The following is a 24840-nucleotide window of genomic DNA, read 5'->3' as shown; positions in this document are numbered from 1 at the left end:
TTTGTATTGATGTAATTAAAGTAGGAAATCACAATGTTTCTTCAGTGAGTTACAAATACAGATAGAAAAAGCTCAGTAGAATGAATCATAATCTATAATTCTGTATGTGTCAGATACAACATAAACATGTTAAATCAACAATAAAAGAGGATTAATATACATGAAAATGAAACTATTCTTTCTTTCTTTCTTTCTTTCTTTCTTTCTTTCTTTCTTTCTTTCTTTCTTAGCAGACACCCTTACCCAGGGCGACTTACAGTTGTATACAAAAATACATATAAAAAATTACAGTACAATTAAGAGCAAGGTACAAAATACAATGACTTCAGTCCTAATAAGACCAAATACAAAACACAGTATGATTTGATATCGGGGCAGTTCAAGAGCAGATAACAGTGTTGATAGTTACATCAGGGTTAGATACGAGTGCATGTGAAATACAAAATACTACAGATTGGGTTAAGTGCAGGATTAAATACAGTAAAATAGGGAGCAGATAAGTGCAAGTTAAAGTGCATTAAAGGCAGAGTTCTATATTGTCCAGAAGGGAAGAGTTGAGTTTTACAGGTGTTGTCTGAAGAGGTGTGTATTGAGGAGGCACTGGAAGGTGGTCAGGGACTGGGCAGTCCTGACATACATGGGAAGGTCGTTCCACCACTGCAGGGCGAGGGTGGAGAAGGAGCAGGCTCTGGAGGCAGGGGAGCTTAGAGGAAGTAAAGCCAGTCTTGTAGTGCAGGCGGAGGAGCGGAGAGGTCGGGTGGGGGGTGTAGGGAGAGATGAGGGTATGGAGGTAGCTGGGTGCAGTCTGGTGATGACGGGTCGGATTCTTCGTATGTTTCACAGGAAGAAACGGCAGGTGCGTGATAGAGTGGAGATGTGTTGGGAGTACGGGAGGCAGGGGTCCAGGGTTACTCCGAGGTTCTTGGCTAAGGAGGAGGGAGAGAGCGTGCTAGATTCCAGAGGAATGGCGATAGAGAGATCAGAGGAGGGGAAGAAAAGGAAGTCAGATTTAGAGAGGTAGAGTTTGAGGTGATGCGAGTGTATACAGGAGATAGAAGACAGACAGGTAAGAGATACGGGAGGGGATGGTGGGGTGGGAGGGGTGGGAAGGAGAGGAAGATCTGAGCATCATCAGCATAGAAATGGTATGAGAAACCAGGGAGCAGGTATAGAGAGAGAACAGGAGAGGACCCAAGACTGATCCTTGGGGGTGAGGTGTGGAGGTTGAGCCGCACCAGATTACCTGGTATGTGCTGTCGGAGAGGTAGGAGGAGAACCAGGCCAGAGATTCCCAGGTCAGCAAGAGAGGATAGGGGAATAGAGTGATAGACAGTGTCAAAGGCAGCAGAGAGATCAAGGAAAATTAGGACAGAGGAGAGAGAGGCAGCACGGGCAGAGTTAGTGACAGACAGGAGAGCAGTTTCAGTGGAGTGAGCAGAGCGGAAACCAGATTGGAGAGGGTCAAGCAGAGAGTGGTTAGACAGGAAAGCAGAGAGCTGGTGGTGTACTGCCCGCTCAAGGGTTTTAGAGATGAAGGGTAAGAGGGAGACAGGACGGTAGTTCTGGAGGGAGGTGGGGTCGAAGGTAGGTTTTTTGAGGAAGGGGTGATAGAGGCTAGTTTGAAGGCAGAGGGTAAGAGGCCACAGAGGTGAGGTCTTGAGAAGGGAGGAGATGAAGGGGAGTAGAGCAGGAGTGAGTGGGGAGGGGGTCCAGGGCGCATGTGGTGGGTTTGTGAGCCTGGAGGAGGGAGAAGAGGTAAGAGTCTGAGAGGGGAGAGAAGGAGGGTGAGTTAGTAGGGGAGACAGAGGGTGTTGGGGTTAGAACATAAGAACATAAGAAAGTTTACAAACGAGAGGAGGCCATTCAGCCCATCTTGCTCGTTTGGTTGTTAGTAGCTTATTGATCCCAGAATCTCACCAAGCAGCTTCTTGAAGGGTCCCAGGGTGTCAGCTTCAACAACATTTGTGGGTTGGAGCGGGAGGGGGTGGGGGGAGGGAGAGGTGTTAAAGAGTTAGAGATATCAGAGATTTTAGAGGAGAAGAGGCAAAGTCGTCAGAGGAGGTAGAGGAGGGAGGAGGAGGAGGGTTGAGGAGGGAGAAGGTAGAGAATAGTTTCCAGGGGTTGTTAGTGGACAATTGGATAACATATTGTAAATAGGAGGGTTTAGCAGAGGAGAGTAGAGGAGAAGGAGGAGAGGAGGTGTAGGAGTGGTAGAGGTCTAGGGCAGCAGGGAGTTTCATTCTCTTCCATTTCTTTTCAGCAGAGTGCAGTTTGGTTCTTGCTGAGTGGAGCAGAGGAGAGCCAGGGTTGGGTTGGGTTGGGTTGGGTTGGGTTGGGTTGGGGAGGGAAGGGACGGGCAGGTCGGGAGGTGAGAGGACAGAGGGGAGGTAAGGGAGAAGAGGGTGGAGGTAGTAGAGTCTACAGAGAGTTCGGAGAAGGAGTCGATAGGAGGGAGGTAAGAGAGAGCGGTGGAGGTAAGGACAGAGTGGGAGAGAGCACAGAGGTTACAGCGGGAGGTAACAGTAGGGGGAGGTGGAGTAGGGAGAAAGGGGAGAGACAGAGAAAAAGAGGTGAAACAGTGATCAGAGAGGTCCAGAGGGGTGACAGAGAGGGTGGGGGGCATCAGGCTCTGGAGAAGACGAGGTCCAGTTGACGGCCAGCTTTGTGGGTAGGAGGGGATGGAGAGAGAGAGAAGATGAAGGAAGGAGAGGAAGAAATCCGGCAGAGTGGGTGGGGTTGGATTGATGGATATTGAAATCACCTAACAGGACATTTGGGGTAGACAGAGAGGGGAGGGAGGAGAGGAGATAGTCGAGTTCATCGAGAAAGTGAGTGAGAGGTCCAGGGGGATGGTACATTACAATTAGCAGGAGTTGACAGGGAGAGGTTAGTTGGACAGCGTGAAATTCAAAGGTGTTAACAGAGAGTGAGGAGAGGTCAAAGGGGACAGAAAAGAATAAGGAGGGAGAGAGGAGAAAACCAGTCCCACCTCCCTATCCAGTGAGATGTGGAGTATGGGACAGGACTGGAGAGAGGACAGGGCAGCAGCAGTTACAGTGTTATCAGGAGAGAGCCAGGTTTCAGTGAGAGCAAGGAACTCGAGAGAGGTGGGAGGCAAAGGCAGAGATGAAATCAGCTTTGTGAGCAGAAAACTGACAGTTCCAGAGGGCACCAGAGAGAGTGTGGGAGGGGAGAGAGTGGGAGAGGGGGAGAGGCAGAGGGATGAGGTTAGAAGGGTTAGGGGAGCAGCGGCGGAGAGAGGATAGAGGACGGGAGTGATAGGACAGAATAACAGGGATGTGAGAGACAGTCATAGCAGGACAGGTGAGACAGATAGGCACAGTAGTAGTAGTGGGAGCAGGAGTGGTGGGGGGAGGGTACAGACCTGTCTAGTAGTTGGCATGTTCCACAGCGCTGCTAGGTTCAGATTTTCTCCAACAGCCTCTCCTCGCAGATCTCTCCTCGCAGGTCTCTCCTCGCTAGACTCCCACAGCTAGACTCCCACAGCTAGACTCCCAGCTCTTTGGTAGAGATGCTGTTCGGTTGGCTGTCGCTTCGTGGTGGCGCACAAATAGGCTAGTTGTCTATTATACTAAAGTGCACTAAAGACAATACTTAAGCAATACAATAGTTTCAATGCACTTCAATGGGATCACACAACTACAAAACGCTGTGTGGAAACCAATCAAATTGCAAATCAACCTCTATTCAATTTAACCACACTCATCTGGTACTAATCACAAACAGTAGATCACCTAATTAAAACAACACCACCGTTATAATGTTACTTAAATACAGCTAATGTTAAGAGTTGGAATGAGGCCTCTAGTAGCCACTGGGAGAGATTTGGAAAAGGTCCTCGCTCTACCTGTCCTCGCTCTACCTGTCCTCGCTCTACCTGTCCTCGCTTTGACTGCCACAACTCAGACTGCCCTTGGACGTGTGGCCCTTCGACGGCTGGTGCTTAAAACGGCTGGCGTTCTAAGACACTGTTTGCCAATTTATACTGTCCTGCAGGTCTAGCGCTGGTCCTGTATACATGCTATCTAAATTCACTTTAATCAACCACAGATCTGAACACTTTAGAAAATTAATTCCTTCAACCAGCTAATGTAGTTACATCAGCAACAAGCATTCAATTGTACTTATCCCATAGTCATATCTGTTATACTTACACTCTAACAATGCGATTGTGTTAAACACTCAGTGTAAGAATAGTTCCAGTGCAGTCGCTCAGAGCATACACAGCACAAGGAACTGCAGTGCAATCTTTCCAGACAGCTCTGCATAGTACTCAGCACTCCTGCTATTTAATACAGTGGGAGCTGAAACAAATGCACACTGCTCAGAGTGAAATGTCACTCCAATGCATACAAAAAAACAATTGTTTGTTACAACAATACATTCCATCAAATACATTTAAATGAACATTAGTTATAAAGCCTATCATTTCTAAAGCATGTTAATATATAAATTAAAAAAAACATTAAAAATAGTAAATCACCATACAGATATACAGTGTTAGGGGAAAAAAAACAGGGTTACAAATGGGTTCCTGTTACATACTTCCAAAAGCAAGGCATTTGTTAACCGTGAGCAGTAACCTTATTAATGCCTTGTTTTATGCAACCCAGGATTGTGTGGTAGTATCTCCTATTGCTGCCCATGAGATCTGTCACTAATTCTGTATGGCCCACATGTGGCAGGAGGAACAGTGAAGCCTTCACTGCAGCTGCAGTCAGGGCCTCTGAAAACTGGAGGGTCGACTCCACAGGTACAATGGTATCCTTTGTTCCATGGATTAAAGTGAAGGGAGGCAATCTACAGAAACAAAAGAACATAAAGATTTCATCAGCTACAAACTTACTAGATGTCCTTTGACCATAGCAAGGGTGCATACAGCAGCCAGGAAAATGACTTTCATTAAATAGCAGAGAGACAGCACTCCTTAAATAGCAGAGAGACAGCATTCCTTAAAGCAGTGAGGTTTTAATTTGGCATATCTAAGCCGAAGGACCCGTTTGCTTCATTTACGTTTTTAATAAATTATATTTTTTTGTTTTTTAATAATGCAGGCTGAGTTATCCCGGTATAAGCTACGACAGTGGATAGAACTTTATAATCAATGCAATAATAATCTCTTACTTGGCTAGTTTGTCTTCTGTCAATGTCTTCACAAATAGGGTTGGGGAATAATGCTCAAAGTTCTCAATTCCTCCCATTGCTTTGTGCATTGTGGAAACATATTCCACTCCTCTCCATGTCTCATACTGGTAATGATTCATGATATGATAAACTCCACTCAGCCCTTAGAGACAAAACAGGCAGCTTTTAACAGCTAGAAAGAAAACATAGCAATTCTGTTGTGTTTAAGGCTTAAAATTATTAGACCATATTGCTTCATTGATATTTTATTTATCTATTTGGCAGCTGCCTTTATCCAAGGCGACTTCCAGGTGTTACAGGGCAATACAAGGTTACAATGCAAGCTTAATATATAATACAGTATAGTTTACAGTAAGTGCAAATAAAACCACTAAAATACAATATGAACAAGGATGCAGCAAGTCAGGATTACAACACGTTATATTAACAACATAATAGCAGTGCAATAGTGCAAGGATAGTGCATTAGATGAGGATCCAGTAACGTGGTGCGTAGATCAGGGAAGTCCAGTGCAGAGTAGGAGGGGCAGATCAAGGGATCTACAAGTGCAGTCTAAACACGGGGGTCTTCAGGATATACAACTTACATAACTGGATATGCTGGTAATAATTTTGAAAGTTACATTAAACTAGGGAACAGATAATATTTAGATATTATTTCATGTATTGTGCTCTGTCCCAGTATTATTCAATCAGCAGTTTGGTTGCAAGTTTGGAAATTTGGTATTTTAACACCATTCGTTTCGAGATCCACACTGGCAGAAATGTGAGTAAATCAAACCCTTGGGTTTCCAAGCCATTCTTGTCCTGCTATTGGATATACACCTCAGGATCATCACATGGAACTGAAGCCTCTTCCATATCTACCTACAACTCCTTTGACAGATGTTAAAATATCCCTCTGTTTGGAGAGCTCAATTCCCATCTCCTCGCTCTCAGCTGCCAGAAAGAGGGCAGTCAGTGCGCACAGATGAGCGCCGGCCGAGTGGCCAATTAATACAATGTTCCGCTGCAAACAATGGGAGGAAATACACAGATTACCACAGGAGTAGCATGTCTTTGTAGCTGCAAAGCAATGTTCATTTAACCATAAACTGGTTCTGAAATGTCACAATATTCCCTGCAGTATAAACAAAAATGTCTGTGCTATTACTGAAAACATTGTAAAACAATCCTACTCTGATCAAGTCAGAAACTAAAACATGGGATTTCAACAACCCCATTTAACCAGAATGACATGTGCTGTCTGGAGCAAGAAGGGGGGCAGGTTCAAAACTTGGAGAAAATAAGTGAAACATGAAGCCCACACTGAACATGGGCAATGAGAATTATTCCACCTACTCGAGATCTGTCACTCCGGGTGAGCTGTGTACAGGAATACATTGTCAGCTCAAGGACTATGAATTTCTATTCTATAACAAAGGGTATATAAGAGAGAACAAGGGGTCAGAGCATTGCATTCCAGTGAAACACAAACACCATCTACACTGCAGCAGGGCTTCCACAACTGAGACACAAACACCATCTACACTGCATCAGGGCGTCCACAACGGAGACACAAACACCATCTACACTGCAGCAGGGCGTCCACAACGGAGACACAAACACCATCTACACTGCATCAGGGCGTCCACAACGGAGACACAAACACCATCTACACTGCATCAGGGCGTCCACAACGGAGACACAAACACCATCTACACCACAGCAGGGCGTCCACAACGGAGACACAGACACCATCTACACTGCAGCAGGGGGTCGACAACGGAGACACAAACACCATCTACACTGCATCAGGGCGTCCACAACGGAGACACAAACACCATCTACACCACAGCAGGGCGTCCACAACGGAGACACAGACACCATCTACACTGCAGCAGGGGGTCGACAACGGAGACACAAACACCATCTACACTGCATCAGGGCGTCCACAACGGAGACACAAACACCATCTACACCACAGCAGGGCGTCCACAACGGAGACACAAACACCATCTACACTGCAGCAGGGTGCCCACAACGGAGACACAAACACCATCTACACCACAGCAGGGCGTCCACAACGGAGACACAAACACCATCTACACTGCATCAGGGCGTCCACAACGGAGACACAAACACCATCTACACCACAGCAGGGCGTCCACAACGGAGACACAAACACCATCTACACCGCAGCAGGGCGTCCACAACGGAGACACAAACACCATCTACACTGCAGCAGGGCGTCCACAACGGAGACACTAACACCATCTACACTGCATCAGGGCGTCCACAACGGAGACACAAACACCATCTACACTGCAGCAGGGCGTCCACAACAGAGACACAAACACCATCTACACTGCAGCAGGGCGTCCACAACAGAGACACAAACACAATCTACACCACAGCAGGGCGTCCACAACGGAGACACAAACACCATCTACACCGCAGCAGGGCGTCCACAACGGAGATACAAACACCATCTACACCGCAGCACGGCGTCCACAACGGAGACACAGACACCATCTACACTGCATCAGGGCGTCCACAACGGAGACACAAACACCATCTACCCTGCAGCAGGGTGTCCACAACGGAGACACAGACACCATCTACACTGCAGCAGGGCGTCCACAACAGAGACACAAACACCATCTACGCTGCAGCAGGGGGTCGACAATAGGGAACTTTATTGCTTTTGTTCTGATAAGGCTATCAACTAATATGTAGATACATTACAATTTTATATATCCTATAATGATGATTAATATAAATATTGCTGGTAAAAAAGAGCATGAACCTCACACTGAGTGATGATGGTCTGTTTCTTTTTGGTATACCGATATATTGTTATCTAATCTTAATGATCTCAGAATAATGTCATAACTGTAATCCGATATGTCGTGGCAGAATATCATTTGATGAATGTTGAATTACTGTTTACCACATGTGTGACATATCATGGTTAAATAAAACCACACATACATCAAAATGAAAATATTATGAAAGAAAATCAGAACTACTTATGATATTAGTAAAAATCCAACACTACCACATAATTAAAAACATGACAGTGGAATGGCATCTGCACAGTGATCTGCCCCAAAGCGTTTCCAAAGTATGAATCTGTAAGCAATGTGAAATATATCCTCCTCCCAGCCTTTCCCCTTGCAAAATAAATCTAGCTAGAAACAAGAATCAAAGACCAATTATAAAAACACAAAAGGGTTTTATCTGCGCTCCATACTGAAATAGTAATAGCTTTAAATTCTCTCATATCCAAGTTTCAACCTCAGATAAAACCTCCACATGGATGTATATAGTACATGGAAATTAACAGTATTTCATCCCCATTTGGAAGAATAAACCAGAATGATTTCAGTTCTGATGTAATACAGCATATCTACCAGTATCATTGTCCGCATTAAAAAATGATTGCCAAGCACTATGTTGTACTGTAGTAACATTAGCTGCAGTACATTCCCTATGAAACACATTGATTGTACAAAACAAAGCCTGAACATGCCAGTAAGGAACTTAAAGAAACAGCCTTTACAAACTTGCCTTGTCAATGTTAAATGTGTGCCCAGTTTCTCTGCTCCATAAGATACAGTCAGCAATATCTTGGACCATTTCCATCACATTGCCCTGAAAGGGAAGCCACATATCTATTGATCTGATTGCCAAGTAATGCAGCATGACTGTGCCTTTCCAAACAGGAATGCCATTCGAATGCACTGTGGTGATAATTCCACTTGCTTCCATTCTTTCTGTTTAATGCACAGAAGTAAAACATAACACAAAGACAGAGGTCCATCTGTTAACAGAGGGTAACGTATAGGATTGGATAGGACAGATTCTACTGTATTTCTTTTTTTTATTATTATTATTATTTTTTTTTTATAAATTTACTAGTCCCAATTGATTTTACCCAGTTTTTCTCCCAATTTGAAATGTCCAATTGTATTTTAGGCTCAGCTCACTGCTACCACCCCTGCGCTGACTCAGGTGTGGCGAAGACGAACACACGCTGTCCTCCAAAGCGTGTGCCGTCAGCCGACCGCTTCATTTCACTCTGTTGGCCCGCATGCAGCCAACCCAGAGGTACAGTGTCGGAGGACAGCGCAGCTCTGGGCAGCTTACAGGCAAGCTCGCAGGCGCCCGACCAGTCTACAGAGGTCACTGGTGTGTGGCGAGCCGAGGACACTGGCCGACCTAAGCTCCCCCACCCCCGGGCGGCGCTCGGCCAACTGTACGCTGCCCCCTGGGAGCTCCTGTTCACGGTCGGCAGTGGAATAGCCTGGACTCAAACTAGCGACCTAGAGGCTACAGGGCGCATCCTGCACTCCACACGGAGCACCGGATGTGCCACTAGGGAGCCCCTAGGTTCTACTGTATTTCATTTGAATGCTTTCCTCCTTATCTATTATCAGAAGTGCCATGGTAATAGCAGACTACTTTATCAAATTTCATCCCTTCCAAATGTTGCGCTCCTACCTTTGGATAAATGGAATAATCTGGACAGATGACAGGCTTGTTTAACTCCTTTGCCATTTGCATTGCCAAGAGGCAATATGTAGATCTCTCTCCGGAGCCCCAGGCCCCGCCATATACGAAGATCACAGCAGGAGACAGTGCAGAACCAGGGCCGTCCACACGGGGGCAGTAATACAAATCCAGTTTATTACCATGCCGGCCAAAATGTATGTCCTGTTAAAAAACATTCAATTATTACGCCACGATTTGAATGAAAACCCTCCAAAGCAGAGTTCTCTTTTCAATGGCAGTATTTTACTATTTTCACCTGCTGAACCTGAGCAATGAAGCGCAGTCTCTGCCTGACACCGGACAAGAAGTGGCTGTTGGAGCATGAAGAGGTGAACTAGCCCCAGAGGACTTTCTGCCCGAAACCATATGCAAATCAAAGGCCAATGCAGCTAAATTTGGCACAAAGCGTGCTTGCATGACTTTCCCTTCACTCCACACAGCAGTGCAGGAGCTAGACTGAAATATATTGCAGGATTTCAATTAAAATACTTCCACATCTTTGTTTTCCTATTTGCCCTTTTGGTTGGTAATATTGAACTAAGCTTATTTAAAGTAAAAACAACATAGAAATTGTATACAATATATGTGTAGTTCCTTGCAAGTTAATTAAAAATATTTGTAACCACAGTTCACCTGAAGTTACCATTGCTTTGTACTGAAGTGTGTTCCTCTATCTGTTAACAATGTCCTTAAACTTTAAAAGCTCTTATGACAGATGCTCTCAGTTTCATTCTAACGATACTGGACTGATCTAGAATGATTTCAAACCTCTTATCACATGTTTTCAGTTTCGTTCTAACGATATTGGACCGATCTAGAATGATTTGATCTGAATATGAAGCAATCATCAAGCAGATAAATGTTCTGTCTCACTCTCACTTACCTTTACACAATATTTAGAATTGGCACTATTCCTATACCAGGACTTCCACTGAATATACAGTTTACCGTACTGCAGGTATTTCACCATTTCCAGGACAGCGATTGTTAAACAGTATATACGTCTAAGGAAAGAATAAGGTTTTCAAATTAAACACAGTAGAATCTATGCAATGAAACAAAACTGGGAGACTTATTAGTATAGCTGACAAAGACAATCTTTATATGAGATTTAAATATAGTAACTGTCCCTCTTCCAATCTGTTAACGTGCCCTATTTCACTGTGAGCCTGTTTCAATACTATACTATAATATGTGACCTGTTCTCTGAGAACCTGATCGAAGTAGGGGTGTTGAACTTGTCCTGTGCCCAGTGCTGGTTTCAGGACTGTCTGCTTACTTTAATGATGAGCTGCATGAGGTTCTTGCTAAGCCTGATCTGAGTTCACATGCTTGATTTAGAAAGGGGTATGGACTGTAATAAGTCTCATCTTGGCGTCATATTTAAAACATACAGTACCTGGGTTTTAATGCTTCTGTATACTTTCTAAAGCCAGGTTTATTGGGCCAGCCATATAGCCACTGCGCTAATAGTGAAATGCTATAAGGAACTCCAACAAGTAGTGACCCTGCTGCAATGGGAATGCAGACATGATTGAGCAGCATCCTGCAAAAAAAAGGGCATACAAACACAGTTGTTAAGTCTTATTTAACTTTCCATGTGATAACCTATATAGATAGATATACACAGTATATATGGTACATAGGACAAATAAGAACACAGGACAAATAAGAACAATACAGCCCTGCACAGGACAAATAAGAACAATACAGCCCTGCACAGGACAAATAAGAACAATACAGCCCTGCACAGGACAAATAAGAAAAATACAGCCCTGCACAGGACAAATAAGAACAATACAGACCTGCACAGGACAAATAAGAATAATACAGTCCTGCACAGGACAAATAAGAACAATACAGCCCTGCACAGGACAAATAAGAACAATACAGACCTGCACAGGACAAATAAGAATAATACAGTCCTGCACAGGACAAATAAGAACAATACAGCCCTGCACAGGACAAATAAGAACAATACAGCCCTGCACAGGACAAATAAGAACAATACAGCCCTGCACAGGACAAATAAGAACAATACAGCCCTGCACAGGACAAATAAGAACAATACAGCCCTGCACAGGACAAATAAGAACAATACAGCCCTGCACAGGACAAATAAGAACAATACAGCCCTGCACAGGACAAATAAGAACAATACAGCCCTGCACAGGACAAATAAGAACAATACAGCCTGCACAGGACAAATAAGAACAATACAGCCCTGCACAGGACTAATAAGAACATCAGTAACTGAGTTTTACAAAACAATCTTAAATGCATTAACTGTCTTTCACTCGTATATTGTACTTACATTTTATTTGTGTGCACAGATCACTAGACCTAATTTGCATTGCTGATTGTGTGAATTTTACCTATTGGATATGGAAGGGTAGTTTATTAGTCATGGTGGTTCCTCTTATAGAAGGTACAGGTCATCCACTAGCCTTCTTATTTCTGTAACTAAAGGTAGAGGACTATGAAAATAGGCGATATATATATATATATATTGAGAAATATGACTGTGACTATACAGTGTTATTATGAGTACTGTACCTTACCTGTACTTTGCCTTCATTTTGTATTCACTCACATTTACCGTATGCATGTGCAGCACCTTTGCACCAGGGCACTTATTCTAAATGAGATGTTACACCTCAATGAGTTTTTGTATTGTAAAATATTTGAAGTAAATACATTTACCATTAACTGTCTTTATTTTAAACTCAGTGGGGTGTATATGGCTCATTGCCTTCTTTAAATTGACCAATAACAACCACACAGGGTTGCAACTACAGCATTACAGCATAGAAATAAACATATACAGTGCCATGAAAAAGTATTTGCCCCCTGTCTGATTTTCTGCATTTTTGCACATTTTTCACATTGTATTTGGTCAGATTTTTTTTGTGGGTTGTAGTAGTATATAGAGGGAGTCTGAGATAAAAAATGACACCAAAGTTTGGTGCTTCTTCATTTGTTTGGTGTGCAAGGTAATCAAACATGCAATCTTCAGGTGTGAAAAAGTTATTGGACCCCCTAGTTAACTCAACCCAATTAAAGGGATAATTAGGGTCAGCTGTTTGAGTACTTTGGTTAACAACCAGGTCTGATTTGGGTCAGCACTGCCCAATATAAATCTAACTAACTTTGGCCCTTACCATCAGAGTGAAGTTGTCAGCACACAGGTTCTAGAGGCACATGCCATGAACAAAATAAATTCCTGAAGACCTCCGGAAAAAAGTTGTTGATGCCTATCAGTCTAGAAAGGGTTACAAAGCCATTTCTAAGGCTCTGGGGCTCCACCAAACCAGTCAGAGCCATATTGTACAAATGGAGAAAGTTTGGGACAGTAGTGAATCTTCCCAGGAGTGGCCGTCCTGCCAAAATCTCTCCAAGAGCAAGGCGTAAAATCGTCCAGGAAGTCACAAAGAACACTAGAACAACATCCAGGGATCTGCAGGCCTCTCTCGCCTCGGCTAAGGTCAGTGTTCATGACTCCACCATCAGACAGACACTGGGCAAAAATGGGATTCATGGCAGAGTAGCAAGGCAGAAACCATTGCTCACTAAGAAGAACATGAATGCTCGTCTCAAGTTTGCCAAAAAGCACCTGGATGATCCTCAAGAGTTCTGGAACAATGTTCTATGGACAGATGAGTCAAAAGTGGAACTTTTTGGCCGACATGGGCCCCGTTATGTCTAGCGAAAACCAAACACTGCATTCCACAGTAAGAACCTCATACCAACGGTCAAGCATGGTGATGGTAGTGTCATGGTTTGGGGATGCTTTGCTGCATCAGGACCTGGACGCCTTGCCATCATTGAAGGAACCATGAATTCTGCTCTGTATCAGAGAATTCTACAGGAGAATGCCAGGCCATCCGTCTGTGAGTTGAAGCTGAAGCGCAGCTGGGTCATGCAGTAAGACAATGATCCGAAACACACAAGCAAGTCTACATAAGAATGGTTGAAGAACAAGAAATTTTAAGTTTTGGAATGACCTAGTCAAAGTCCAGACCTAAACCCCATTGAGATGTTGTGGCAGGACCTGAAAAGAGCAGTTCATGCTCGAAAACCCACAAATGTCACTGAGTTGAAGGAGTTCTGCATGGAGGAGTGGGCCAAAATTCCTCCACGGCGCTGTGAGAGACTAATAAATAACTACAGGAAGCGTTTGGTTGCAGTTATTGCTGCTAAAGGTGGCGTAACCAGTTATTGAGTCTAAGGGGACGATTACTTTTTCACACGGGGACATTGGGTGTTGCATAACTTTCTTTAATAAATAAATGAAATATGTATCAAATTTGTGTGTTATTTGTTCACTCAGGGTCCCTTTTATCTAATATTAGGTTTTGGTTGAAGTTCTGATAACATTCAGTGTCAAAAATATGCAAAAATGCAGAAAATCAGACAGAGGGCAAATACTTTTTCATGGCACTGTACATATATAGGCCTTGTATACACATGTGCTATTATTATATTAATCAGTTATAATGTAGATTTATAATCATAGTTCTACATATAATATGTATTCCCTGCTGGGGATGGATACTATCAATATAACAATACTCATTGCAATCGGACAGTTACTAGAAGATGACCTTGATCGAGGACTCAGGGCGATACCAATTTCTAAAAATAGTAATGCTCATGAATTATTTTATTTTGTATAAAGGACAAGCAAGATGATGCAACTAAGTGCATTAGTACATGAATAAAGGAGGAACTGCCTTTGTAGTAGCCCACTTTCATCACTCTACTTGCCGCAAGTTCAAATGATAAGGCCCCTAGCGGATTTAGACAGTATTCTCCCTTTTAATTCCTTTGGCAGTACAGTATTTCAAATATGATGTGTCGTTACAGTATTCTTTGTGGTGTGGAAACTAAACAAGAGCGCTAAAGCAACGGACCGGAAGAGATCATTGGCTTGTTTTATTTTTTGTTTGTTTTAGCAATTGTAGTTGTTTTCAGTTTTTTGAATTATACTTCCATATCGGCCTCTTGCTTTAAAATCATAGGGGGGAAATATACACCAGCGTAGCTTACATCTATTATTAACACCCTCAGCACACTGAATCTGGGAATAATACTAAATTTACTGAAATGTACTGTTTTCCTAGCTTCACTGCAATGTATTCATACGAAAAGAAAAAAAACAGTAAAACTAAAACAAAACAACAGTCAAGGTTAAGACGTTCTCCCTATCCTTTATTTACTTATTTCGGTTCAAATAAAAAAAAAATCTAGTTTTAGGCCAGACTAAAAAAAAATATACAATTATCATTAACCGTGTTATATATAACAGGTTACCGATACCGTTTAATTTTTCCGGTCTGTGAGCCAAAAAACGTCAACATTTACCTTTGCAGAGTGGGGCGGAGACAGTCAGTACAGGCCATACAGGAAGTCCGTCTGGATTTGTGGGAGTGGAATTCCTATTGGATCAAATCAAGGATCGTAAAAAGGATAGGACAAATATGTCATAGATGGGCGGAGCTAAGACAGGGGCGTGTGTCTGGAGCCCTAGGATTTCTTATTCAGATTGCATATGGGAATAGAGTAGCAAGGAGTACATTTTGCAATGACTAGAGCCCAGTCCAGTTTGAAGAAAGGCTGGAGTAACACTGCTGTGACTCTCGATAGCCAATGCAAAATTATTTATTACACGTTCTTCAATAATCGGTTCAAAGGGGTTGTTAGTTATATGCATAATCAGTTCAGTTATAATTTACCTATTTAAAACAAAACAAAAACAAGTTTCAGTGCATTCACACCTTCATCAGAGCATCAAACTATAAACAAGAATCACTCAAATATATTCAATTACACACGGAAAAAAGAAGACAAGAAGTTCTCATTCTTCATAGATACTTAAAGTCATAAAGTGTGTAAATAATCTGTCTAGGAATCAGACAACTGTGATTATACGTTCAAACAGAACCTTGAGGTCTATTTATTAGCTATATAAAGATGTAAACAACATAAAAAAAAAACGTTCAAGAAACACATATACATAGCATGACAAAATTACAAAATCAATTTCCACTGTCAGGACCCTGCGATAATGATGCATGGCGCTAGTAAACTGGCGGTCACACAGTGACAGACATGCAGCGACTGAAGAACCAGCAGTCCCAAACTGGACAGTGTGGCTTGGGTGGGGCTGAGAGACATGTCGTTTGTTACAGCCACGAAAGTTGGAATTTGTATGTATTTATTTGCTCATGGTGAATGAACGACTCTGAAACAAAAGCACAGAAGTGAATCACTGCAAAACAAAGCACGCATCAGCCAATCATGACCTGTGTACTTTTTTTGGACTGGGGAGTTTGGGAGGCGGAGTTTTGTATCGCACGTCAGCGACGTCGCCCAACGCGAATGAAACGCAGGTACAGCGCTCGCAGTGTGCGGGTTATGAATTAGTTCTGTGATTGGAATGTAAAGGAGAAATGTAACGAAGTAACAGAACTCCTCCGGACGCACGAAACTCTGAAGACATGAACTTCTTTAAAACCTGTCCGACGAGGTTAGTGCCCTGGCAAGGACTGCTGGTCGTGTGCGCACTGATCAGGCTTGCATTTGGAGGTAAGGTCTGACAGAACTTTTTTTCCAGTCTGTTTGCTCGGGACGCACATTCACAGCCGACCCCCTTGAAGCGGAGTTTTGTTTGTTTAGGTTCGTGCAGCTGTTCTCGCTCATGACCATTTGCTCCATTTAAGATGCAACTACATACTGCACATAACTTATATGCGCCGGAACATTGACTTCGTATCTACTGTATGTAACAAAGTGTTTTGTTTACAAGATACATTGATTTGTTGTCAACAAGTTTTATTAATCGAAAATGTAGTAATATCCATCTTTTTTTAAATATTCTACTATGATTGTACATACACTAATAGACGTGATCTATGCAATCCCGTATGAACCCAGTATTGATTTTGACAATCTCTAGCACTTCTGTAACCAGCTAGTTTTCATTGAGTATAACTTATTAAAAACGTATTGTTTATTATTAGTTTTGCTCCAGAAATGAATTGATCTCTTTAGAAAAAAAAGTTGTACTACAATAAGGAGAAATGTTGCAACCCCACTTTCCGTTCATAAACCCAGACAGTTTTCAGAGACACAACTGCAATATTTAAGAAGTGATGTATGTAGCCAATGTATACATACAATACAATACGGTCATGAGGAATACAACATTACACACAATACAATAAAGTCATGAGGAATACAACATTACACACAATACAAGAGTCATGAGGAATACAACATTACACACAATACAAGAGTCATGAGGAATACAACATTACACACAATACAAGAGTCATGAGGAACACAACATTACACACAATACAAGAGTCATGAGGAATACAACATTACACACAATACAAGAGTCATGAGGAATACAACATTACACACAATACAAGAGTCATGAGGAACACAACATTACACACAATACAAGAGTCATGAGGAATACAACATTACACACAATACAAGAGTCATGAGGAATACAACATTACACACAATACCATACAGTGATGAGGAATATAACATTTAATTCTCTAATAAGGGCTGTCTCGGTGCTATGTGCAGCTCGAAATCCACACTGGAATTTCTCATACATGCTGTTGGGAGCTAAATTGCTTTGTGCTTGGTTTACAACAATCCGTTCAAGAACCTTTGATAAAAATGGCAGATTGGAAATTGGCCTAAAGTTATTGAGGTCTTTAGGGTCCAAGTTTGTTTTTTTAAGTAATCGCCTCTACCTTGAGTGCTAAAGGAACTATGCCAAAGGCAAGTGGTTCATTTCTAATTTGTTTGATGTGTGTGTTGACAGCATAAAGTATTTCTAGTGATATTTAGAAGGGATGGGATCAAGAGAGCATGCTGTGGGTCATATGCAGAATTAGCTCTGCCAGGTGCTCCAAAGAAATCATTGAAAAAGACTCCATCATGGCCTTAGTCTTGAAATACATTTTCTTATTTAGTTATTTGCCTGTTTTTTGTTCTTTATGCTTTGATTTGATATAGAGATTTTCAAGAACCACACACTAGCAGAGTTCTTCCAGGTATCACTTCCTGTGGTCGTTGCCATGGTCTGGCCAAAGTGAGTTTCACACAGGAAGTGCACCAGGAAGAGCAATTCAAGCTTGCTAAGCTTGGGTGACCCATAACAACCAATCTGCAATACCTGCAATTAAAGTTACAAAAATAATAAATAAAAAAACAGCATCGAACAAAGATATTTCAGCAGCAATATGCAGGGCTCAGTTGCTAATAAGCGGTAAGAACATCTTCATTTTCAAGTTGTTATTATCATTCCTTTAATACTTTTCTTATGTTTAAGAAACCCTAGGAATGTTTATGACAGGAGAAGAAACTCTGGTGTGCTGGGATGGTGCAATTCTTCTTGCATTTGGGGTTGCACTGGGTAGCCAATATGACCTTTTATTATAATGCTGGGGATATTGTGGAGTCAGACATCTGTATGTCACACTTTCATATATCTAGGTTTACAAGGCTCTGTGGAGCTGCAGTGTTATTATGAGATGTGTTGCTGTTGTTTCTGAAAGCTGGGTTTACAAGGCTCTGTGGAGCTGCAGTGTTATTGTGAGATGTTGTGTTGTTTCTGAGAGCTGGGTTTACAAGACTCTATGGAGCTGCAGTGTTATTGTGAGATGTTGTGTTGTTTCTGAAAGCTGGGTTTACAAGACTCTATGGAGCTGCAGTGTTATTGTGAGATGTTGTGTTGTTTCTGAAAGCTGGGTTTACAAGACTCTATGGAGCTGCAGTGTTATTGTGAGATGTTGTGTTGTTTCTGAAAGCTGGGTTTACAAGACTCTATGGAGCTGCAGTGTTATTGTGAGATGTTGTGTTGTTTCTGAAAGCTGGGTTTACAAGACTCTATGGAGCTGCAGTGTTATTGTGAGATGTTGTGAGCCAGTCTACTTCAAAGGCCCGCAGAGCTGCAGAACAGGTGTTTCATGTCTCCCCTAATGAAAGGTGTCAGTGTCAGGAGCCCTTACTGGAGAAGGCAATGACTCCCTGATTACAGCTCTTCAGAAGTACTGCAAGGCTATGAAAGCTACATTACTGTAATTTTCCACTGCAAACGTCATGGCAATGGACCTTTTGAATCTTGACATTTTTTTTGGTGGAATTTTTAGTTGAATGTAGTTTTTAGAGCGTGAGTGTCTTTTTTTTTGTTCTCCATAAAATAAGCAAAAGGAATGTTTTCTGCTAGAAAATGTTGAAATATAGAAACTGATTTCTTTATAGATATTTATACAGATTATTTTTTAAATGTGCCAAAAAAGTCAATAATTAAAACCTTCATTCATCCCTCAGTGTTTATACTGTATCACTGATACCTCAGCCATTTATCAATCAATCAATCAATCAATCAATTCTATTTTATATAACACCTTTCATAGTGGACCACCATCACAAAGAGCTTTACAAGATAGTGAGGAACAATGCATAATACATTAAATACAGCGAAATACAGGACATAGTAAATTATTTACAAAACAGTAAAAACAATGCAAACACATTAAATACAAGCATAATACGTTAAATAAAAGGCTAGGATGTGAATTCTAAACATTGTGGATGTGTGTGTCAAAGCTGTAATAGCAAATTAGACAATAGCTAATAACAGATATCAGGCTTAAAGAGCATTGAAAGCAAGAGAGAACAAGTGGGTCTTGAGAGTTGATTTGAATCGAGTGACTGTGGGAGCTACACACACTAAAGCTGGGAGAGAGTTTATACCACTGGTATCTCATGAAACTACTAGAGTAAATGTCCTCATGATTCATTAGCAGAGCAATGTGTAGCTGTACTGAATACAGAGGCTTATACCACTGGTATCTCATGAAACTACTAGAGTAACTGTGCTCATGATTCCCTATGGCAGCCCTTATCAAACACGTAAACAATAAAGACATGATGCAGTTCACAATCAGTGCTCGACTATGACTAGCATATACACAGCATGATCTTCATGCTGTTCAGGAAATCGAAAATCACCATGCAATTTGGGCCAATTCACAGGAAGCCATGCATGCAGTATTGTTATAGAAGGGAAAAATTTACAGTAGTTAAAATCGAACAACGCTAAACTGACAATTCAGCTGATGTCATTGTCAGTTTACAGCCTCGTTGTGGCAATGTAAATGTCAGCTCTCCGGATGAGAGGAAAAGTCGCTTCCAATCAATGGGCTTTTAAACCTCAATGTGAGAGTGAATTGCCATTGATCGGTACGCAGCTGTACAGGCCAGAGAAGGTCAGCTTGTCTGGTTCTGAAATCGACACATTAATGAATGGATTTATTTAATACCTGCCGATTTGAAATACTTCTTAAAGGCAGTTAGGAATGTCAGCACCCCGCTAGTATGTACATCACACGTCCCAGAATCGGGTGGTCCTGTAAATAGAGTCTGTCCCAATGTGAATACAGTGTTTGTATTCTAACAGTGAGGATTGATTGATCATATCACAGTGATGTGATTCTATTGTCAGTTGATGAGGACGAGTGTCAGCAGATCAGCCCATGTGGTTTCTAAGACAGTTCTATATAATTAATGCCAGTTCAGAAAGCAAGCTGTTGTGTAACACGGGTACACTACTCGTTACATGCGTTCACTGGATTTAGAAACGCACCAGTGAAGATCACCGGAGGGGCCGAGGTAGGGTTACCATAAGTCCGGGTTTTCCCGGACATTACCTCTTTTTTGGTCCTCCGATCTCCGTACGGGCGGATTTTTGAAAAATGAATAAATGTGTGGGATTTTGCCTTGTTCGTGCTTTTTTCAGAATCAATGCTGGTAGAACTGCAATTCCCAGCTTGCCCTATAGCAGTGCGCCTGTGCTGACGGCATGTGTGTGTACGGAGCAGACGTTACAGCCTTGCAGTCAGAAAGAGCGGTTTGTCATGTGGGTGCAACCGCAGCGTGGAACGCACTGACACTGCTACGCAGTTAGTGGTGAGTAAATGCTGCAGGCCAAGCTAAAAGTTCAAATCAAGTTTGTTACTTGTTGATTTTGATTTGTTTTAAACACATGAGAGTTGGATGAAGTGACCTATCACTGAACACAATGCCAAAACGAAAATGTAAATTTACTGAAGAACTAAAGAAAAAATCTCTGAGTTTTCGTAGTGGTTGAGTGGAATGGGAAGCAGAGTGCTTGATATGTAGAGCTGGTACGTATGTCTCTGTTGCAAACAAAGGTGCTCTTGATTTGCAAACTCATGTTGATTCTGAGAAACGCAAGAAGTGTGTTCGAGGAGAAAGCTCATCAGCAAAGTTAACAGATTATTTTGTTAAACAAGGCAGCAAGATTGTTACTGCCGCAGAAGGCATTCTAGTGTGTCATACTGTCACGCATCATTATTGTTTCAAGTCAATGGTTTGCACGTCTTTCTTACTGAAAAAGACATTCCCTGATTCTGAGATAGCCTGAAAATTTTCAAGTGCTAGACTTTAATCGGTGTGGGTTGCTCAGCACAGATTTTGAACAACTGTGTCCATCACGGAGCAGACACACTTGATGTTGACATTGAGAGCATTATTTTAAAGATTTACAACTATTTTCATACTGTCCAAAGTGAGCTTCTGAAGGAATACTGTGAGTTTGTTGATGTTGAATACAGAAAGCTGCTTTATCACAGCAAGACACGCTGGCTGTCCTTATTTCCAGGTATTACAAGGCTGCTTCAGATGTTTCCGGCCTTGAAGTCGTTCTTCCTATCACAGAACAAACCACCCACCCAGCGCAAGGAGGAACGTGATGAAGAGTGTAACATATTTTGTGCAAAAGTATAATGTCTGTACAGCACATGCTTAGAATATTTGGAGATGTGGATGGCACCCCAGGAAGACTTCTCTTGTTTCATGTGGATTGCCCTGAGTGAGATGCCAAATTGGAATGATGTGGAATCTTATGTCATACCTGACAGAGAAGGGGGTGCAAATTGATAAGTGCTTTGATCAGTTCAGCAATTTCAAGAAATTTGTGGAAGCATGCTACAGTGATGAAGAGTTCAATAAATTGCTTGCACACCAAAAATGGAGCAAATAATTTGAGAAGTCCAAAAACATTGAATGTCACTCAGAACTGTTAAAGATTGTACAGTTTTTCTTTGCTGTCCCCTCTCACAATGCAAATGTAGAGCAAGTTTTTTCATGGATGCAAAGCCAGTTGACAAAGGAAAGAAACAACTTGACGGTTGAGTCTCTGAAAAGGATCCTGCTTGTACAGTACAACTTCCGGCACATACTTTCATGGCTACTTGATGAGCAATCAACCACTGCTGAGAAGGATGCGCTCTACAGAGAAATATGCATGGGCACAACTGGAAGAAGCGCAGCAGGAACAGACTGACTACATGTAAAAAGGTAGGCTACGTGGCTACATTTAAAATGTGATGCCCCGCCGGCAGTGTCCTGTATTTGGGAACTTGAAATATAGTAATTCAGTTTACTATTCAGCTAATTGTCCAACTGTGTTTGGCTGCTTAAAACAAGAATACAAAACCTTTCTTTTGAAGCATTTGTTGGCAATAAACATTGGTATTTAATCTGTAGTGCTGATGGTCTTCATGCAGTGCCTGGATTCAGTACTATTATGGTAACTGCAGTGTTGATGGTCTTCATGCAGTGCCTGGATTCAGTACTATTATGGTAACTGCAGTGATGATTGTATTCAAGCAGTGCCTGGATTCAGTACTATTATGGTAACTGCAGTGATGATGGTATTCAAGCAGTGCCTGGATTCAGTACTATTATGGTAACTGCAGTGATGATGGTATTCAAGCAGTGCCTGGATTCAGTACTATTATGGTAACTGTAGTGTTGATGATTCAGTACTATTATGGTAACTGTGCTCTCAATCGTTACCAATAAGAACTGTATTTTTTATTTAGGCCTATCTGTTTCTAAAGTATTTCTTCCTTCTTTTTTTGAATTGAATTAAAGAATCACAGGTACAGAAGTCCTGGCTTTGAACTCTTTTTATCATCAAAATTTCTCTGTATAAAATCAGATAAACGTGAACGTGTTGGTTCTTGTAAAATTGAATGTATAACTGCATGTTTCTTTATTTCTCTGTTTCTTTCTAGAGGATATGTGTCTTGTTGTATTGTGGCTGTACTTGCTGGAGGTCTGTCTGCCAGTTCTGTACATGCTCTATCGTATTTCAAACAGCCGTGGCGCCAGCAGACTGGCTGTCCTGGGACGGGAGAGTTATGTTTTGTGGAACAGAGAAAGAGATGGGTGGCCTCAGTGTTATAGAGACACTGCAGGGCAAGACAGGACAGTAAAACAAACACATTTCTCATTCTGTTTTTTTTATTTTGAACTTGGGACATTTAAAGCTTTTGAGAGCAATGTCAGTCAATTCCAGAATCAAATCCAATTCCAGAATCAAATACTTCAAACATACAGATGTGCTGTCTTTTTAAACCCATTTAAACCCCACACTTCAAAATACAAGCCAGGAGAATCCAGTGCAACCACCCCACCCCTGAAAGCTCATATTAAATTTGCTTTCAGTATAATATTACCTTGCAATAAGAAAAGCAAGTTAAGCACTTTTCTATTTCGGACCCAAAATCTTGTGTCTGTGCAAAAACGTTAAGTGCTGTGAAAGCAGCGTGTTGTACAAGGACTTGTTGAACTTTGAACTGTTGTTAAATACCCAAGTGGTTATTTTGGAGAATAACAAATACATTTTTATTAAAGTAACTTTTTCAGCTCCTGAGTGGCGCATCCAGTAAAGGTGCTCTGCGTGGAGTGCAGGATGCGCCCTATAGCCTGGGGATCGCTGGTTCGAGTCCAGGTTATGCCATCGCAGATCGTGTCCGGAAGTTCCCAGGGGGCGGCGCACAATTGGCCGAGTGCCACCTGGATGGGGAGGGTTCAGGTCGCAGGGTAATCCTTGGTTCACCGCGCACCAGCGACTCCTGTGGACGATAGGGCACTTGCGGGTCTGCTGTAGAAGCCACTCAGATCTGTGTTGTCCTCCGGCACTATGGGTCTGGGGCTTTGCTGTAGACCTGCAGCGCAAAAAAAGATGGCTTGGCAGGACACGTGTGTCTGCCGCCGTTTCCCGAGTTGCAGAGTTGAAAAAATTGTAATTGGGCATTCCAAATTGGGGAGAAAACTGGGGTAAAAAAACAAAAAAACATTGGCGATGACTAAATTAAAAAAAAAGTTAACTTTTCAGAGGAATTCAGACTGTAATTATAGACCCTGGATGTTGTGAATCTGCACACCTGTGAGACTGGAATGTGATGTCTGTTGTAGCACAGGGAGCTTCACTTTACAAGATCCAACAAGTTTACTGTGTCTGTGCACACCTGTAGTACTGTGAGTCTGGAATGTGATGTCTGTTACAAGATCCAACGAGTTTACTGTGTCTGGATGAATTAAACAGCTTCAATAATCCCTTGTTCAGGCTTGCTCAGGTAAACTATGCCGGTGACTTTGTTGAACATGCCATGGGTTCAGAAACAGTAACCCTGATGGTTTGAGATGGCTTTGTTGAACATGCCATGGGTGCAGAAACAGTAACCCTGATGGTTTGAGATGGCTTTGTTGAACATGCCATGGGTGCAGAAACAGTAACCCTGATGGTTTGAGATGACTTTGAACATGCCATGGGTGCAGAAACAGTAACCCTGATGGTTTGGGATGGCTTTGTTAAAAATGCCATGGGTGCAGAAACAGTAACCCTGATGGTTTGAGATGGCTTTGTTGAACATGCCATGGGTGCAGAAACAGTAACCCTGATGGTTTGAGATGACTTTGTTGAACATGCCATGGGTGCAGAAACAGTAACCCTGATGGTTTGAGATGACTTTGAACATGCCATGGGTGCAGAAACAGTAACCCTGATGGTTTGGGATGGCTTTGTTAAAAATGCCATGGGTGCAGAAACAGTAACCCTGATGGTTTGAGATGGCTTTGTTGAACATGCCATGGGTGCAGAAACAGTAACCCTGATGGTTTGAGATGGCTTTGTTGAACATGCCATGGGTGCAGAAACAGTAACCCTGATGGTTTGAGATGACTTTGAACATGCCATGGGTGCAGAAACAGTAACCCTGATGGTTTAATAACACAC

At 42.1% G+C, this 24840-nt stretch overlaps 2 protein-coding genes across 4 annotated transcripts in view; one reads left to right on the top strand and one right to left on the bottom strand.

The window, feature by feature from the left end:
• On the bottom strand, nucleotides 1-15137 carry LOC117403626 (uncharacterized). 3 transcript variants are annotated; one of them, XM_034925314.2, is made up of 10 exons: nucleotides 15066-15105; nucleotides 12016-12076; nucleotides 11101-11247; nucleotides 10585-10705; nucleotides 9651-9863; nucleotides 8718-8801; nucleotides 6033-6174; nucleotides 5146-5308; nucleotides 3386-4821; nucleotides 1-926 (listed from the first exon to the last, which is right to left on the bottom strand). In XM_034925314.2, coding segments are annotated over exons 2-9 (1107 nt in total). In that variant the 5' UTR covers nucleotides 12018-12076; nucleotides 15066-15105; the 3' UTR covers nucleotides 1-926; nucleotides 3386-4586. The 3 variants fall into 3 exon arrangements, with proteins under 3 accessions (XP_034781205.1, XP_058857433.1, XP_033861759.2); XM_059001450.1 differs by lacking the exon at nucleotides 12016-12076 and having other exon boundaries at nucleotides 1-949; nucleotides 15066-15137; XM_034005868.3 differs by lacking the exon at nucleotides 12016-12076 and having other exon boundaries at nucleotides 15066-15137.
• An 854-nt stretch (nucleotides 15138-15991) lies between these two features.
• Nucleotides 15992-24840, top strand: part of LOC117403523 (chondroitin sulfate proteoglycan 4-like) — a 30643-nt gene continuing 21794 nt past the window's right edge. The window contains exon 1 of the mRNA XM_034005673.3: nucleotides 15992-16289. Coding sequence (XP_033861564.3) covers nucleotides 16202-16289 — 88 coding nt within the window. The 5' untranslated portion in view covers nucleotides 15992-16201. The remainder of the gene's footprint in view (nucleotides 16290-24840) is intronic.

The sequence above is a fragment of the Acipenser ruthenus genome, chromosome 1, assembly GCF_902713425.1.
Source record: "Acipenser ruthenus chromosome 1, fAciRut3.2 maternal haplotype, whole genome shotgun sequence".
Taxonomy (NCBI): domain Eukaryota; kingdom Metazoa; phylum Chordata; class Actinopteri; order Acipenseriformes; family Acipenseridae; genus Acipenser; species Acipenser ruthenus.
The sequence above is the reverse complement of the archived record's forward strand: the minus strand, read 5'-3'. Positions and strand labels throughout refer to the sequence as shown.